The sequence below is a fragment of the Capricornis sumatraensis genome, chromosome 23 (genome assembly GCF_032405125.1).
Source record: "Capricornis sumatraensis isolate serow.1 chromosome 23, serow.2, whole genome shotgun sequence".
NCBI lineage: Eukaryota > Metazoa > Chordata > Mammalia > Artiodactyla > Bovidae > Capricornis > Capricornis sumatraensis.
In genome coordinates, this window is record NC_091091.1 from 22074541 (window position 1) to 22087751 (window position 13211).

At 52.2% G+C, this 13211-nt stretch overlaps 1 protein-coding gene across 5 annotated transcripts in view; it reads left to right on the plus strand.

Annotated features, from left to right (window-relative positions):
* PAX2 (paired box 2) overlaps positions 1-10061 on the plus strand; it is an 82218-nt gene extending 72157 nt beyond the window's left edge. For 3 of the 5 annotated variants that reach the window (XM_068961279.1, XM_068961276.1, XM_068961278.1), the window contains 3 exons: positions 7031-7132; positions 9358-9444; positions 9921-9997. In XM_068961279.1, coding sequence (XP_068817380.1) covers positions 7031-7132; positions 9358-9444; positions 9921-9997 — 266 coding nt within the window. Of the gene's footprint in view, positions 1-7030; positions 7133-9357; positions 9445-9920 lie in introns of all 5 variants that reach the window. The other 2 variants (XM_068961275.1, XM_068961277.1) reach the window with 1 other exon arrangement.
* Positions 10062-13211: the final 3150 nt, after the last annotated feature.

Below are 13211 nucleotides of genomic sequence, written 5' to 3' on the forward strand. Positions count from 1 at the left end.
GGAGTGCAGGAGCGGCTGGGGAGGGAGGAAATCTTGCAGTAGGCTCAGAGAGCAGCCTAATGCTCTGGCAGCTTAAGTGGCCGTTTTCCTTGGGATTAGGGTCTCACTTACACAGAGTGCCTGAAAAACACTGTGCTTTCAGGAAGGATTAGAGCTGACAATTCAGTGCTCTCAGAGAACAAAATAAAGCCAGAGAGGAACTGGGAGACCTGGAGCATCGAGAGACTGTGCAAACAGGCTTAACCTCTGCCCACCCAGCACGAGGGGCTGAGAGCCCATCAGCGAGCCTAGGCCCAGCCTCCAGAGTGCCAGCACCTAAAGACTCCATTCTTCATTTGCGACTTGCTAGTGGAGCCAGAGAAGGTAGTAGCCTGGGGAAGTGAAAGAGGAGAGGACAGGGAAGTTGTCCCCTGTCTCTGAGCCTCACTTTCCTCCTCTGTAGAATGAGGGACTTTGACTAGAGGATATGAATTTCCCTTTCAGTTCTTTGAGAATGCGATTCTTGCCAGCACTCCCTGTCCTTCTCCCAGGACCCTAAGTCTGCAGCTCCATCCGTGGTCCAGCTGAGTTATAGGAGCACCTCTTGTGGGGCCCTGGGCCAGCAGGCTAGCGTGGCCCAGTCAGGGGCTGTGTGCTGGAAGAAGGGCAGTAACAGCATGACTGACTGTGTCCAGCAGGTTGGCTGTCAAGCTGCAGGCCTCATTCTCCCCACATAGCTGTGAGTGGCATCTCTGCCCAGGACACCCCAGGGAACAGAGGTCCAGCTGTGGGTGGGAAGCCAGATTGGCTGGGAGAGCAACCGCCCTGAGCTGCAGAAACAGCCCCCTCTGCTGGAGCCCAGGGCAGGCCAACCTCCGGATGAGGAGCTATGGGGCCAAGCAGAGCCTGGGGCTGGGTGCCCTCACACAGGCACCTCTGACCCCCAGGAGAAACCTTCTGGAGAATCTGGAAACCTGGGAAATCAAGAACAAAATGAAATAGGTAGAAATTTCTTCCCCTCTCCTATTAAAACATCTTTTACAGATTTAAAGTTGTTGCTTTGGTGTGTTCTATATAACTGGGATTGGTCCTAAAGTGATCATAATTGATGCAGTAAATGTAAATGTACAGTATATTTAGAGAGTAATTACAAATTTAATAACTGTGTATTCTTGAAAGTATTATAAACGCTTGTGTCAAATGCAGGCACAGACTGCCAACCTTGAAGCAATCTAATGTCTTCATTTTCACTACCGTATGAGAAGCAGACAAAACTTGAGGTTAGGATAGTAAAACAAGAGTTATGTTTTCTCCCCTTAGGGTCCTCCGTAGTGTCAAGTGGATAGCAAAAGTGCTCATTTTCAGAGAAAGATGCTGAGGGAAGGCATCTCTAAGCTCATTGAATATAACTTTTACTGTATAAATCTGTGTCTAATAAGTCTTGTTGTCTTGCCATCATTGAATGGAAGCATCTGTGCTGCTTTGGTGGCTTCCTTTTTATTATTTCCTTGGTCTTCTGGATGCTGACATTTGTCTTACTTGAGATAAGCCTTCCTGTCTCTTCACATGTTATTCTACTGTTCTTTGTATGATCTGGTTTATCGCTACCATTCAAATAGTTTCAAACAAACCAGTGTCTTTCTTACTAACCAGTGTCTTTGGTCCTTTTTTTTTATAAACACTGCCTACTAATCTTTGAGTCGTGAATACTTTTGAGAACATGATAAAAAGCCATCTAAGTATGGCATAAGTATAACTGTGACATCTTATATATAGCTTTATATGGCCTCCCTAAAGCACATCAGTGATATCCTACAGGATTGGTGATCCCCAGTTTAAAACACTTGCTGTAGAAAATGGAAGAACTTGAAATATGCAAGAAACAAGAAGTGATGCAATGTTCTATTGTAGGAAGGATTTGCTTAGCATAATCACAGATTACTTTCCTGGACCAAATACCTATTTTCTGGGTCTACAGTAGTTGAGAATGTCATTCTAGAACCCATTTCCAAGGATACTGCTTGTTCTGTAGTCCAGGTTCTGTCATCTATGAGCTGTGAAATCTTGAACACAATACTTATCCCCTCTGAGGTTCAGTTTCTCATCTATAAAATGTGGATTTAAAAAACCAGATCAACACCATAGGTTGATATTGGGATTAAATGAGATAATATATAGAAAATATTTAGGACAACGCCTAGCATAATTAGTAGGTGCTCAGTGAATGCTAGCTAGTCTAGGTGCAAGTAGAAACACAGCTCTGCCCTTGGATCTTAGAGCTGACAACGTAGCATAAATTAACCAGGGACTGAAATTTTCTTAATAAAGCCTCACTTTGCTTTTCTCTGTAGTTGTAAGAGGAACTGCACTTAGTTTCTCCCAAACAGTTGATTTGATCTGGCCCATTTGGTAAGGAATGTCTGACAAAAGTGCACTGTCTGATTCAGATGTAGTGATTGCTGTAGAAATTGGCTTTAGAATCTTCAGGGACTTCTGCAGTTGAACTGAGAAGACATCCTCATCAAGTACAGTGCTTCTAACACTATTGGGTACTTTAGATTCTCAACTACTCTTGTTTCTGGAAGAGCTTCTTTGTTTTTCGGAAAACTCTCAAAGGAGATTAATACCCAACCCCATGGAGTTTTACTGCAGACTTTCAGTGTCAATATTTTGTTCTTTGTGTCCTGTTTTTCTTGCCTTATCCTAATAACAGTGGTGACAATATGAGATTCTGCTTGTCAGAGGACTTCTTTTTCCTTTTCTTTGGTGCATTTGGGGAGGATCTGGCTTCATGTTATCATTGAAAGGCAGTGTGGTACAGACAGAGCTTCACGCTTTGTCATTTACCAGCTCTGCAGCAATAGGAAAGTCACAATGCTTCTCTGTGCCCCCATTTTCTTAACTTTAAAACAAGGAAGTGAGACCCAACATCTCAAAGGCTCTTCCATCTTTAAAACTTTGTCATCTTAGGAAACAATTATCCAAAGAGAAATGCCCATCCTCTTATAATATGTGGGGTTTTATTCATGTGTGATGCTTGGCACTGCTTTCATGTCCATGGCATCATCAGAGAGCAAAGCAAATGCTTGACTGCTTCCTAAGTCTGTCAAATAATACATATTTTATAGCCACATATTCTTCTCGGAAGCTGTTTCCTCCTCTTTCTGCACTTTCGCCTGTTTGTTTGAAGAAGGTGGTTATGCTGTCATACAGTTTTAGAGTCCGTCTCCACTCCCGCTTGTCCATTCATCTGTAGTAATGCAAGGCCCAGTCCTCTGCTGATTCTTCCTTGCACAGATTCCATTACCCATTCATATTCACTCACTGAAAGAGGCTTGCTCACAGAATGCTGCTGGGCAAATGGTATGATGGTCTTAGTAATTTGAAAACTTCCTGCAGTATGTGTTTTCCATTATTGACAATGGTGTTCCAGAAGGATATATGGCTCTGGCAAGAGTTTGGTCAATTTGCTCCTGCTCTTCAGGTGTCACCTGTGTGCTAATGAAGCCATTGAGAGTACTTTGTATGCAGTGGCTTATACCTTTGTTGGCTCAGGGGTCCTGAACAGGCACTTCTTGGTGGTGATACTGATGTTACAGAATCCAGGAGAGTAGAAGCACAGCTGTGTGCAGAACATCAGGAAGCTTTCTAGGCTTTTTACTCATCGTGGGTCTCTTATCTCACACTTCGAAAATATTTGAATAGCACTTCCCAGATTCAGTTTTTTAAAAATAGTATTTAGAAATGTGTCTCTCAATCAACAGTTCTGTGGCTGGAAGCTGGATCATTTGCAAGAGAAAAATCCAGTGGAAATAAACATTGCATAGAGGTGCCTCCAGGTAGCTGGAAACACCTTTCTGGTTATCCCACATTTCCTCTTCTCTCCTGAAGCTAGGTAAGGTATTGTGTGACACAACCTTAGAGTACAAGGAATTTGTGTGTAACAAGCTGTGAGAACCATGCAGCTGAAAATCAAATTTCAAATGCATTTAAATTCCTGTTTATTGAGAAGCGTCCTTTTCCTGGCTGTTTTGTGGCCATTAGGGTTGGAAGACCAAGAATTGGTCTTCTATGTTCTTGTAATTCAAAACCTCTGAAAGTGAACGTGAAGTCGCTCAGTCCTCTCTGACTCTTTGCGACCCCATGAACTGTAGCCTAGCAGGCTCCTCCGTCAATGGAGTTTTTCCAGGCAAGAGTACTGGAGCAGGTTGCCATTTCCTTCTCCAGGGGATCTTCCCAACTCAGGGATTGAACCCAGGTCTCCTGCATTGTAGGCAGATGCTTTTACCGTCTGAGCCACGAAAGCCTCTACATCCTCCCTAACTCTCCTCTATCTTGGGACTTTTTTGACCACAAAATGCCATATCACTAATCTCCCTAGGAATTGATAGATGTTGCTGACTTGTCTACTTCTGGTCCTCTCCACTGAGAGACAGTCAAGGAGGGTCATACATTTAGTTGACAATAGAAGTCAATGAAAGAAAACCCACAACAAAGCAAATATAGATTCTTCTATCTCTCTGGGAGTCCAAAGTGATCTCTGTTTGACAGTCCTACTCTTCAGTTTTGAAATGTAAGAGATTAGCTATGTTAGATAGGTAGAAAGCCTGTCATTCCATGGCATGATAAAGCTGACTCACAACATATGAGTCTCTCATTTTCATCATCCTACATAAATCTTTCATCATCTTATAAAAATTCATATCCATTATTTAAACTATTTGTACAGAAAAAGCAGATTTAAAATTTACATTTTGCTCAGCTTTTCCTGTCCAAAGGACACCAACGTATATGAAACAGAAAACAATATAACCCACCTGGAATTAAGTCCATTAATTAAGTCTATTAAATCCAGTAGACTGGTAGAGAATTAATCAGTAAATTTTTATTGAGCATCTACCATATTTTCAACTGCAAGATAGAGCAGAAGACAGGGTTTCATTGTGATCTGTTTGAGGAAGCAAACAATAGGGCTGATGCTTTGTGAACTATAGTGACTGGTAAACCATGGAGGACAGAAATTATAGAAAAGTTCAGAAGAGAGAAAACTTCTCTGATAGGTAGAACAGTAGGGGTTTTAAGGCTTGAGCTGGAAGGAGAGGGAAATGATAGTAAGAAGAAAATAACATGGCAAAAGCAGAGATTTCGCAGCACCCAAGCCAGTGACAGCAGTCAAACTAAACCAGGAGGGGTGAGAATCAGAGCTGAGAGAGCTGAGTGGGAAGAGTACCAGAGAGGCTTTGAAAGCCTGGTAGGCTTTAGACTGCCGGAGAGACGCTCAAACTATAGACTACAGAGAATCTGCAGTGGTTTTGCAAGGGAAGTGATGTGATGAAAGCAATGTTTCATGAGGGCTAACCAAGCAGCCACACGTGGGACAGACTGAAGAAGAATGTGGAGGCAGGGAACACAAATGCAGGGAATGGAAACAGGATGGATTTAATAGCCATTGCTAAGGAAAACTGATGGCACTTAGTGGCTGACTTCATATGGCGAGGGGGTGGGAGCTATGTCAAGAACAACTCCAGAGGTTTTGGTCTGATGGTCTTCAAGTGGGTCAGTAGAACTGACTGTGGGGAAGATGATCACTTTTTTTCCTGTCAGGTTTGAGGTTACAGTGGGACAGCTAATGAAAAGGTTCACAGGCAGCTGGGAATGCAAAGGCCTGACCTGTGTCTTTGTCTATTTAAGGAAGGATGAATCACTCAGATGTGTTAAGGTAGCAGTGAGGAAACTCACACATTTCAGGGAAGTTGGGGGTGAGGTCAGCTTTAAGGGGAGAGTGTCAAGGAGAGAGAGAGAAGCCCTTTGGAATAGCCATCAGGAGGATGAGGTCTAGCGCCATCAATGAGAAGAAAGTGGACCAGAGATGCATAGTTCTGTGACTTCTTCCAGCCACACCTCTTCCCAGGGTTGGACAGAGGCACTGGAGTGGGAGAGTGGCACTGGCTGAAGAGGAGACTAAGGGGAATATGGAGAGGAGAGATGGGACCTGGGACCCAGGAGACCATGAATGAGTCTCTAGGGCATGAAAGTATGGGAGTGGGCAAATTATTGTTAGAGACTGGAGCATGCTAAATTGCAAAGGAGGCAGTGACTGCTTATGGCAATGGAGGGGGTCTGCAAGGAAGGAAAGCCATTCAGGAACAGCTGTGTTCCAGAGATGTCTGTGCCCCATGGGTATCTCCCTCCGACTGGCATGCTTCGCCTTCACTCCTGGACAGTAGGAAAGCCCTTCCTCCCACTCTCCAGACTCTTAACAACAGACACCTCCAGGGACAGAAGTCTAGCAGCTAGTGGGCAAAGCAGATTTTGCTCATTGAAACTTGGTCTAATCTTCTTGTACTGCTGGCTCAAAGCTCCTGATTTGCTTCAGAGATGGTTTTCTATCACTTAAATGTCAAAAACACTAACAGGAAAATAGCCCACTGGCCAGCCCCTGCTCTTCACACCCGCCAGGCCCAACACCTGCAGCTTCACTTGGAGAGGACAGGGAATAACCATGTGCACCAGAGAGGGAAGAGCTGAGCAAGATGATAGAGGTTGTTTTTCCTACTGGAGAGATACAACTGAGTATCTCACTGGGAAGGAGGAGTAAAGCCAGGTCATCTCCCTCCCTTCTCCAACTGGGCTTGAGCTAGAAAGAGACACAAGCAAAGGCAAACACACATACATGCACTGCTGCTGCTGCTGCTGCTAAGTCGCTTCAGTCACGTCCGACTCTGTGACCCCATAGACAGCAGCCCACCAGGCTCCCCTGTCCCTGAGATTCTCCAGGCAAGAGTACTGGCGTGGGTTGCTATTGCCTTCTCCAACACACATGCACAGAGACACACAAAGAGCTACACTGAGCAAGGTACATACACACAACTGATCATGGGACATTCAGGTGACAAGCTAGATACACGTAAGGGCTCACCTGGACCTTCTCATTCAGCTCTGCTCCCACATGTCTGCACTCAATACTTCTTTTCCACAGAGTACCCTGGTGTGAGCAGAGGCAGGCCCCTCTCTTCCAGGCCTCACCCCTTCCCCTTTTGTGTTTTTCCAGGTCGTGACATGGCGAGCACCACTCTGCCTGGTTACCCCCCTCACGTGCCCCCCACTGGCCAGGGAAGCTACCCCACCTCCACCCTGGCAGGAATGGTGCCTGGTATGTGACCCAGCTGCAGCTGCCTGACTTAGGTCGGGGTAGCTGAACTGTGGGTGAACTGCTGCATGGTCTGTAGTCTGAGACTGGGGGTGGGGGGAGACCCAATATCTCCTCTCCCACAAACTACTGCTGTTCTAGCCCTCTTGTCTCCCTAGAAGCTGCAGCGGGGGTCCCTCACCTTCCCTCTTGAGCACCCCATGGAGGGAGCCTGCAGAAGTACCCCCTGTGTGCAGTCTCCTGTATGTCCTGGCCCCTCCGCAGTACCCACCCACCCCAGCCTGTGCCCGGGGAGCACTCGGCCTCAGCTCCACCCTCAGTGCCCTAGCCCACCCCCAGCCAGCTGACACTGCTCGAAAGAGCCTGCCCTGGTTTCCATGGAAACTTGGAGCCAAGAACCATTTCCAGGGGCATGTCAGTCACTCAGACAAAGCCACCCTGGTCCACACCAACCCACTGGGAAGACCAGGAGCCAACCCCACCCCAGGGAGAGAAGGCAGTTAGTCCCTAAGGAGAGAACAGAAGACAGGCTGTGGCAGGAACCAGAGAGGCTGGCTTCAGAGAGACAACCTAGAGCACCCCCTGTCTCAGAGGAGCCCTGGGCCTTCACTGCTCCTGGGGCTCTGACCTGTCCCCCTCTGACAGGAGCTGGGTTTGGGCTGTGTGGATCAGAGAGAAAGGGGCCCTATGCAGGATCTGGTAACTACACCTGGAGGCTGTGCTCTCCCCAACCCCTCACCCCAGATTGGGAGCTGGGCTTGAAGCCAGAGAGTTGAAGTTCCTATTCACGTCAACACCAAAAAACTCTTGTCTTAAAGAGGATGAGAGTCACTGGCCCTGCATCCTGTCCTGCTGGGCACCCTCTGTGTGCCCATTCCCTGAAGCTCAGCTCTCATGGAAGGCGGGGGTGGTGGATACAATACAGTGACTGGCCCCATTCCTGGATGGGCCTTTCAGGGACAACCCTTGGTCAGCAGAGCTGGGGAGGGGGATTGCAGAGGGGGAGATTGCTGCCTGGTGTTGCAGAACAGGGGGCTGAGGAACTGGGTAAAGAGAGTTGAGGGTGTGAGTAGGGGGATTCTTGCCCAGATTTAGAGTAGGGGAACAGGAGTGTTGGGTGCAAGGAGATTCTTCTGGGAAGGTCCCAGGGGAGAGCAGGTAGAGACTGGAGAAGGTCTCAGAGAGATGGGGGTGCGGGGGCGGGAGGGTGGTAGTCTGCAAGGAGATGGGGGTGAGGGGAGCCGCAGAGAGCTCATGGTGGCAAGGGGGGAGTCGTTAAACAGAATCTAGTGCTGATGAGGAAATTACACTTGTTTCATTAGCGATGGGGAAGGAGATAGCTCAGTTCCTCTTGGTCACAGTTGAGCTCAGAAGCTCATTATCCTGCTGCACGCATGCTTTCCCTCCTCGTCAATAAACAGGCTTTCCAGTGGCTGCATCCCCCACCCCCACCCCAGCTCCCTCTCCGAGAGGGGCCCCTTCTCCTCTACTTAACCCGCGGTTAGGGATCACTGTAAACAGTCTGGGGTCATCACACAGGAGAAAGGGCGAGGGGGAAACCCGGGGGCCTGGCCTTTCTCGCGCGGAGGGAGGGAAGCCGCTTCCGACGGCTCCCAGCCCACGGGGCCCTCCGTTCACCCCTTGTGAACCCGTGGGCAGTCCACCTGCTTCCTCCCGCCGCCTCCTTCCCCTGCTGCGTGGCCCACGTATCAAATCTCTAGAGGGAAAGGTGGGAGAGGAGTGTTTCCCAGCAGAGCCCCCACCCCTCGCATTGGCATCGTGCTGAGATGCCATTCCCAGGACTTTCTGGGACAAAGCGTCCCGAGAGCCTGTCTTCGCTATCCTTCCCCGCTTCCACGCTATGGGGCTGTGGCTCCTCGAACCAGAGTCTCCACTAAAAAGGCTTTGGTCCCCAACGCAGGGCGTAGGTGCCCCTGGACTCAGAACAAGCCCTTCCTGGGTGACTCGGAGCGCTTCCGCGGGAGCGCCCCGAAACTACCTCCGCGGCTCTGTGGGAGGCGCGTCGGTGCTTCTGCAGACACACACACCCCACCACCGCCGCCACCACCACGGGCTCTCCCCCTGCGGACCAGGTGGATTGTTCAGTCTCCGCCCGTCCGCCTGGCGAAGCATCTGCACCTCGGACCCGGGGGAGGCCCCTGGCCGGGCACGTCGGGTCCGCCCTGGCCTTGCGCCTGTCTGATCCCCACTCCCCCGCCCTCCCGCAGGGAGCGAGTTCTCCGGCAACCCGTACAGCCACCCCCAGTACACGGCCTACAACGAGGCTTGGAGATTCAGCAACCCCGCCTTACTAAGTGAGTACCGCCACCTGGCTGGCCGGCGGCTCAGCGTGTCGGTCCGCCAGCCCGCCAGCTCGGCCGTGCGGCTTCCGGACGCGGGTTCGACAGCCCGCCACCGGACCTTTGGGTGCCCAGCAGGGCAGGCTCGTTAGCGCAGCTCTGAGGCCACGGGATCCCTATTGGAAGCCCGCGCCTCTCGCCCCTCCCTCCGCTCCGCTCTGTTCCCGGCGGCTGCAAGGCTCTGCGCCGCCCCACCCTGGGCCCCCTTCGAGGTCCGCAGTCGGGCGGCGGCGGTCACCGATCGGGTCCCTCTCCCACCCGGTGAATGCAGTTCTCCTGAGGGCAGCCGGCCCCGCAGCTCAGCCAAGGCCTCCCTGCACGGATCCTGCTAGACCCCAGCACGAGGAGGTCTCTGCTTTGCTTTTCTTTCCTTTTTTGTTCTCCTGTTTGTCCTCTCACCCAGCCCATTCTTCTCCTGTGTTAACTTCCAGGTTCCCCTTATTATTATAGTGCCGCCCCCCGGGGCTCCGCCCCTGCCGCTGCTGCCGCTGCCTATGACCGCCACTAGTTACCGCGGGGACCACATCAAGCTTCAGGCCGACAGCTTCGGCCTCCACATCGTCCCTGTCTGACTGCCCGCCCCGGAGGGAGGGAGGATCGACGCGACCCGAAGCCTCCCGGCCACCGCCCCAGACCCAACCCCCCTCCCAGGACCCCTCCAGCCCTTCACTTCACCCCGTCCGAGGCGGGACAGGACGAGTGAAGCCGCGGGCGGGACCCTCAGGCCCGGGCCCGCCGCCCCCAACCCCGCCCGCCGCCCCTTCCCGCCTGCTGGACTGCGCCGCGTCGCGAGGAGGGCCCGACCCAGTTCGTCCCCGCCTCGCCGGAGCTGGCCCGGAGCCCACCAGCCGCACCGCCGGACTCTGGCCTGGCCCGCCGCTGCGAGGGGGGACACGCTTCTGTGACACACAATCAGCGCGGACTGCAGCCTGGCCCAGCCCGGGAGCAGCCCGCCTCGGACGCTCCGGCGAGCGCCGGGAGGCTTCGCTGGAGGGACTGGGCAAAGGAAATGAAGAACAAAACGATTTTCTGCAGAAGGAGGAAGAGCCTCCTGCCGAGACCTCGGGAAAATGTCCGAATCCCGGCTTCAGCCAGATAGCCCCCACCTTCTGAGTGTGCCCTGCCCAGGTGGAATGGAATGGGGGAGTGGGGGCCGGGCTTCAGGGATGCGCTTTGGGGATCGTCAGGCGTTTCCAAGGTTGGGACCCAAGGCACACAGGCCCCAGCAGCCCGCACCCACCGAGTCCGACCCTTGGCTCTTCCCAACTCCACCTGAACTGCCTAGTTCGCAAGAGCCCAGGCAGCTCCTACTAGTGACCAGACTCTCAGCCCCCGCCTTGCCCCTACCTTGGCGTCTCTTCCATCTACCCACCTCACAGCTCCTCCTCCTCCCCGTCCTTTTCCGATCCCACGTCGCTCTGCATCTCTCCTCCCTAACTCGCCGCCCTCACCTGAGTCTGTCCCCGTGCCTGCCTCAGGACCAGTTTCTGCAGGCCGTGGCACTGGTCCCCCCAGGCAGTTACCCGATGACCCCCGCCCCCCGCCCCGACACAGGCTCAATCTGCCGGTGGTAGGAGCAGGGTGTGAGCTGGCGTCTGAGCTGCGCGGAGTGGAAGGTGGGGGGCTGCCCATTCCACCCACCTCCATCCTCTTCCTCTGGCAGGAACTGAACAGAACCGCAAAAAGTCAATTCTACATTTATTTAATATGATGGTCTTTGCAAAAAGGAAAACAAAAACACCCAACAGGCTGCTGCTTTGTAGAAAGACGGTGTGTGTCTTGTGAAGGCGAACCCACGTGTATATAACCCCGCCCCTCCCGCCCCGCCCCTCCCGGTAGAGTCCCAGGTGCCCGCCCGCCTTGCCTGTAGATAACGCCCCGCTGTCTGTGCTGTGAGAGTCGCCGCTCGCTGGGGGGGAGGGGGGAACACAGCTACACGCCCACTAAAGCACAGCACGTCCTGGGGGAGGGGGGGGCTTTTTTTTATGTTACAAAAAATGACGAAAGAAAAGAAATCTCTATGCAAAATGACGAACATGGTCCTGTGGACTCCTCTCGCCTCTGTTTTGTTGGCTATTTCTCTGTAATTCCGTGTTTTCGCTCTCTCCTCCTCATCTCTCTGCATCGCTCCCCTTTCCAGCTCTCGTCTCTGCTTCTCTCCAACTCTGTCTCGGTCTCTCTCAGTCTTCGTCTCTCTTGTCTCTCTGTCTCTGTCCTTCCCTCGGCCTCTCTCCCCAGCCCTGCCCCGGCTGCCTTGCCCCCTGAGGCTAGATCAGAGGTGGCAACTCCGGCCCCTGGGTTCGCCCCTCGCGGCCGTGCCCCGTGGGCTCTGGGCCGCCGGCGGCCGGGCCGCCCCGCCCCGTAGTTGCTCTCTCGGTAGCGGCGATGCGCCCTGCATGTCTCCTCACCCGTGGATCGTGACGACTCGAAATAACAGAAACAAAGTCAATAAAAGTGAAAAATAAAAATCCTGGAACAAATCCGTAAAGGCTTGGAGTCCTCGCCCAGATCTCTCTCTCCTTCGAGCCTTTTTATTTGAAAAGGAAAACGAGAAAAGAGAATAGTTAAGGGAACTGCCGGTGCCCAGCCAGGCTCCAGCGGCCCAAGCGGGGCGGCGAGGGAGCCGAGGTTCAAACGCCGAGGCCCGGCCCATTCCAGTCCCTGTAGGGCTGGCGCGACAGGGGCCCAAACCCAGGACCCAGCCGAACCCTCGAAAGATTCCCGGATGGCTCTGGTCTCCTTGGCCACCTTCAGCGCGTCGGTTCGTTTTGATTCTTTTTCTTTTCTTTTCTGTGCACATGACAAATAAATAATAATAATAAATAATAATTAATAAATAATAATAAAATTTTGTATGTCACTCCCCATGGCTCCAAGTTTGTCTCTACCTGTCTCTTGAACAGGCCTTCCCTCATACTAGTCGATCTCAAATAAACCCTCAATAATCCTCTCAGCTGCATTCCCTTTGCGACCCCTCTCCCAGCCCGTAGCCCAGACCTATCGGCGGCGGCGGCGCATCAGAAGCCACCCTCCCCCGCCCTCATCCCCACCCCCACCCGACCCCCACCCCGCCCTTGGAGCAAGGAGTTTTCGCTTTGCAAAACTTCAGAATAACTTCGAGTGCTTTGGTCGCTCTACCTCTCCACTCACACCCAAACTCAGGGTGCAGTCTCTCAGAACTCGCCGTCGGAGACCCTCTTTGCGTGGTAGGAAGATTCTTTGCGGTCCTGTCTCCTTCCACCCTCCTCCGCGCGGCCGCAGTTTTTATCCCCAGTCCGCCCAGAGACGACAAACGCTTGCCACCGGTTTTCTCGCTGCGCATTTATTTCTTGGCCAGGACAGCATCCAGTCCCACAGAGACCCGGGGGAACCTGCGGGCTCAACCGACCTCGCGCGCCCCCTGGATCTTGCGGAGTCCCCGCCTGGGCAAGCAGCCGCTAGGATCGGAGCGGTCTGGGTGTATCTTGAGGGCGCATATTATGCAGTCGGTCGCCGGCTCCCATTTCTGTTGTTCTGCGTGGGTCTGCATGTTCTTGTGTGAGTCTAGGGGTAGGGAAGTGGGAGAACTGGTAGTTTTTTCAGACACCCTGACTGTTCTTGTGCCCAGGTGTCCACTGAAGGCTGACTGTGTCTGTCCCTATGTCTCTCTGTCCTGTTTAGGGAAGGGATGGAGTGACTGTCGAGCCTACTTCTGTTATACTTGGAAGGGGTCTGCCCTCCAT